This window comes from Haemaphysalis longicornis, unplaced genomic scaffold (genome assembly GCF_048455015.1).
Source record: "Haemaphysalis longicornis isolate Haplotype H1 unplaced genomic scaffold, Haemaphysalis longicornis Haplotype H1 scaffold_5, whole genome shotgun sequence".
In the NCBI taxonomy this organism is placed as follows: Eukaryota; Metazoa; Arthropoda; class Arachnida; order Ixodida; family Ixodidae; genus Haemaphysalis; species Haemaphysalis longicornis.
Window position 1 is genome coordinate 150,175,029 of NW_027526385.1, and position 4,608 is coordinate 150,179,636.

General features: G+C 49.8%; 1 protein-coding gene across 1 annotated transcript; it reads right to left on the reverse strand.

Moving 5' to 3' along the window:
• Positions 1-828: 828 nt before the first annotated feature.
• Positions 829-1,716, reverse strand: LOC144139932 (uncharacterized). Its single transcript, XM_077672156.1, has one exon. It carries the CDS (start codon positions 1,714-1,716, stop codon positions 829-831), a length of 888 nt encoding a protein of 295 aa, XP_077528282.1.
• Positions 1,717-4,608: the final 2,892 nt, after the last annotated feature.

The window sequence follows — 4,608 nt, forward strand, 5'->3', positions numbered from 1 at the left end:
AAGTACTCTGTTGCTATTTCATAAGACATTGCTTTTCCTGCCATTGTTTTAAGTCCTAGATCATAAAGTTTTGAGAGCAGGCAGGGATGGTTGTCACCAAGGCCCAATTCCGCCAAACAACATTTTGGTAGCCTTTAAAAAGTCTGTTTCATCATGGTGATGGTGGAGACGGTCGAGTGCTGATGGTGGCAAACACCAGAGACGTTGTCGATCCGCTGCAGTCCAAGGGTTCCCAGCCACGGTGGCTGCTTTTCTGATGGAGGCGAAAAGCGAAAACGTCCGTGTGTCAAGATTTCGGCGCACGTTAGAGATCCCCAGTTGGTCGAAATTAATCCAGAGCTCTCCACCACAGCGGGCCTCATAGCCCAGGGGTAGCTTCGGCGTGTTTAACGCCTCCAACCAAAGCGGTTGGTGCTGTAGGAATCAGATGTGCCATTGGAAGTGCTGTCGTCGTCGTTTTCAAAGCTCATCAACAGGCCAAACACCTGAGATGTCGCTGTCAGAAGCAGTGGCGTCGTCAGAAGTGCTTTCGTCGTCTTCCTCAAGCGTGATGACGATTGGGTCAATGTGGTCACTACTGCACGTCACTTGCTGAAACTTTTACTCGAGCGTTTGCACATGCCTCACAGCCTCCCGCCAATGTTCGGCTGTGACTTCTGCGACCTTATCCTTGAGCAGCTGTTCAACTTGTGTAATGTTGAATGTCATGTTGGCTGCTGCCACAGCGTTCTTCACTTGCGCCCAGATCAGTTCAATAGGATTGAACTCGCAGTGGTAAGGTGGCAGCCTTACCACGATAAAGCCTGCCTTCTGTGCAGCCGTGTCCACTCAGTAGCTGATGAAGCGTGGCTTCACAGGAGCAACTATTTCCAGCAGCTGCTTCTTGGTAAGCCCAGCGCCGTACTGGACTCCTTTGCTGTCCAACCCCTCTGTAATAGTTCCCTTGAGGGAATTCGTCGTTGGCACTGCCTCGTTCCGCCGTGAGTGGTAGGAGGCATTGTCCATACCTATGACGCTACCACTCGGGAGCCTTTGCAGCTCACCGTCAAACCAGCCTTCGAAGCGGGGGCCGTCCATTTCTTCGTGGTAGTCCCCTGTCTTTTTGCCACGGAACACGTCGAGACATCCATCAACGAAGCCATCTTTGCTGCCTATGTGGGTTACAATGACCCGCTGACCTTTACCTGACGGCTGCTTCAGTCCCGTCGTCAGGCCGCGCCTGAAGGCGTCTGCACTGGACTTCACAGTGGTGTCAGTCCACACAGTCGAGGTCGTGTGTCCTGCCGTCACCCAGGTCTCATCCAAGTAGAAAATCTGCCGATTTTCAGCTCGGTACCGCCGAATGTCACGCAGGTACTCGTGCCGCCATGCGAGGATGTCTTCCCGATCAAGCAGCAAAGAGTTCCGGCTTCTCTTCTCCCGCTTGAACCCGATCTCTCGAAGTAGACGACGAACAGCCCATGGCTTCAGCGACGGGTCACCTGTACGCTCAAAGAACTCCTTTGTTATCTTTGCCACCGTCGGTATTTCGTTGCGGCGAAAGAAGTCGTGCACACAGGACCTCAGCGCGTTCAACGTGAAGCTGTCGTACAAGGCACTGCGTCGCTTGTTCTCGGAATTCCGCGGGCGTTTGCGAGACGGCGTTGACAACACTCCACCAGTGGCTTGTGCCTCCTTCTTGACCGCGAACACGGTCCGCGCGCCAATTACGAGCATATCGGCGACAAATGCGGCAGTATGTTCCACAGTGCATTCCGGCTCCCTGGCCCGCCAGAAGTTGTAGCAGTGAAAGATGATTTTCCGCGCAGTGCTGTTGAGCACATTGCCGCTCTTGTTCTTGCTTAGGGTCCTCGGTGTAGCGGTTGAAGCTCCACCAGACTCACCAGGCAAGGAAGAATCGCACGCCGATGTTACCCCGTGGGGATCCATCACGGAAGAAAAGCCAGACAACGCAGAACGCACTCACAGAAACGCACTCGGAGAGCCGAAGAGGGGACGAGCGGCGCAAGTGGTGGTGGTGCCGCACTATCCAGACAACGCAGAACGCACTCACAGAAAGCACTCGGAGAGCCGAAGAGGGGACGAGCGGTGCAAGTGGTGTTGGTGCCGCACTATGCATGCGCGAATGCGTCGAAACCTGACGTAGGAACTAATACGCGCGTAACTTACCTTGGACATTTTAAAACGAAAACGGCTAAAAACATTCCGTTATGCAGAAATGTCTACTACAAAATGAAAACAATTACATACATTCTTTCTAACGCTAATTTCTTTTTTTGGCAGGTTCGCATTTCTTTTTTTTTTCTGCCGCACCACGTTTTCTATAATGTTTTTTTTTAAGATGTTTGTGCGTACCTTTTAACTAAATTGTTCTTCGTGCCGTAAAAATATTTCCATATTGATGTAATTCCCTTCTTCGTAGTGATAATTTACATGCAAAACAACATTATCATCACGGAACTACATTCTGAATCGCGGAAGTCCCCCAAGGCGACCGCCTCACGCCCGCGGGCGGAGCTTCTCCTGCAGAGTTACCCTGTCAACAACTATAGTTGAGCCAAATAGGTATAGTGCCTACAATATACAGTATATTCTAGGCACTATAAACCATAGAGGTAATACTACTGCTATAAAGTAGGCGAGGAACGTCGCTATTTGCAATGGCTCCACCCACGGCGGCTTGCGATTGCAGCGCCAGCTTTCCCTCTATTATACGCCTCGAGCTTCGCGATCGCTGCGCCGTATGCCGCCGCTTCTCCGCGGAGTTGACGGGATTTGCGCAGCGTGGCTGATAGCGGCTCGTGCAGTGTTTCGGCTCTGTTTCGCTTCTTTTCGCCTTTCCGCGCCCTAAAACAAACTTGTTATGGTGACGTCTATAGGCAAACACTACGTTAGGTCACTTAAAAAGCAGCTGCGTCTTCGTAGAGTACGCGATCGCCTCCAAGAGCTACCCGGGGACGCGGTTCTGCGCGCTTCGTCGCCGCTCTTCCGTGCGTCGGCGACGGCAGCAACATATCACCCATGTCACCTCCAAAACATCAGGCACAAGTGAATTCTACTGTCGACTCGTTTAGACCTGATGCTGGCACAATAAGAGGTTAATTGGCTTCATTTTGCAGTGTGGACAACGAATGCGGCTTCGTTTAGAATATATACGTCGCAGAAAAATATGTTTCGGGGATGTGATTACCCAATCTTGGACAATAACGTATGCCTTTTGTAGGAATATAAACTATGCGAAAATGTTAAGTATATTCCCAGCCTGTGCGTCGTTAAATACGTGCCCACACACACAATATAGCAAGAACCAAGGCAAGTTTACGAAACCACGGAAAAAATAAATGCTGTGCAAGTGCGGAATTAAGAAACATTAGAGCTATGACGGAAATGAAAAAAAAGAAACAGTACAGCTTCTGACATGCTAAATACGTTCGTCGAAACTTAAGCCAGGTAGGGTTCACTAGACCAACTATACGCGAAATGCACTGCTATTTCGCGAGACATTGGGGGGGGGGGGGGGAATCTGGGTACAAATGCGGAGCGGAATCCAGCAATGAACGTTTTAGTAATCCCACACACAAATGTCGCGTTCACTTTCCTTTCATTTTACTACTTTAACGAAGAGCTGATCGTACGGCGGACGCATTTTTGGAAGTACACAGGGTAGGCTGTTCAATAAGCGATGAAAGGTGTCGTTGGAAGGGTGTGGTTACACATTGGCGGATCCAGAGGGGTGGTCCGGATGTCCTGACCCCTCCCTTAATTTTTGAATTTAAACCTCCAAGAAGATGACCCCTCAGGTCGCAGAAAAAGGTGAATTGATGTCTTGTTGTATTCCTTGCGTTTTTGCTTTCCCGAAATTTCAGTGAATAAATAACGCTCCTGCTGCTCCTCCTCTCTCCTCCTCCTGCTTATCATCATCATCATTACTGATAGGAGCTGACCCCCCTCTCAGAAAAAGCCTGTATCCGCACTGTGGTATGTGATAAGGCCCTCTGATTTCAGTTTCTGCTTCATTCTGCGGGCTTCCTGTGCCATATGACCATATTTTGAAGCATTTAGTCGCGGACACGGGTTATATTCTAAGCCCGTCTCCGCGCTGCTCGCAGACGATATATGTAGCAGATGAATGTGTGCGGGCGCTCACTTCACGACAAGACGACTCTGTCGTGTGCTGATCCCCGAGTATAATTATGCATTCGCCATCGTACTTTTGTTGAATATTTCCTAATTGACACAGACTGGCTTGTAAATGGTGGTGATCAATATCTTAGGTATAATATTGGCGAACGTAACGTAACTGGCGTGCTGTCAGGTACGAGTGCTCCGCTGATGATGTAAGCGAACAAAACCGATTTAAATCATAGTGTATAGCCGTAGCATGAACACCTGAGTGACCGGTGGTTACGGAGACACGGGTTGTAAATTCAGGTCAGTGTAACTACAATTGGCTCCATCATACGCCGGTTCCGCGACGCTGGCCTGTGACACACACCTAGCGCTTATACAGACCGAATATACCACACTTAGATCGCGTCAGAAACATTTACACTGTCGTAAACACATCCCATTTGCGAACAGAGTGACTGCTCCACATATACATGGATT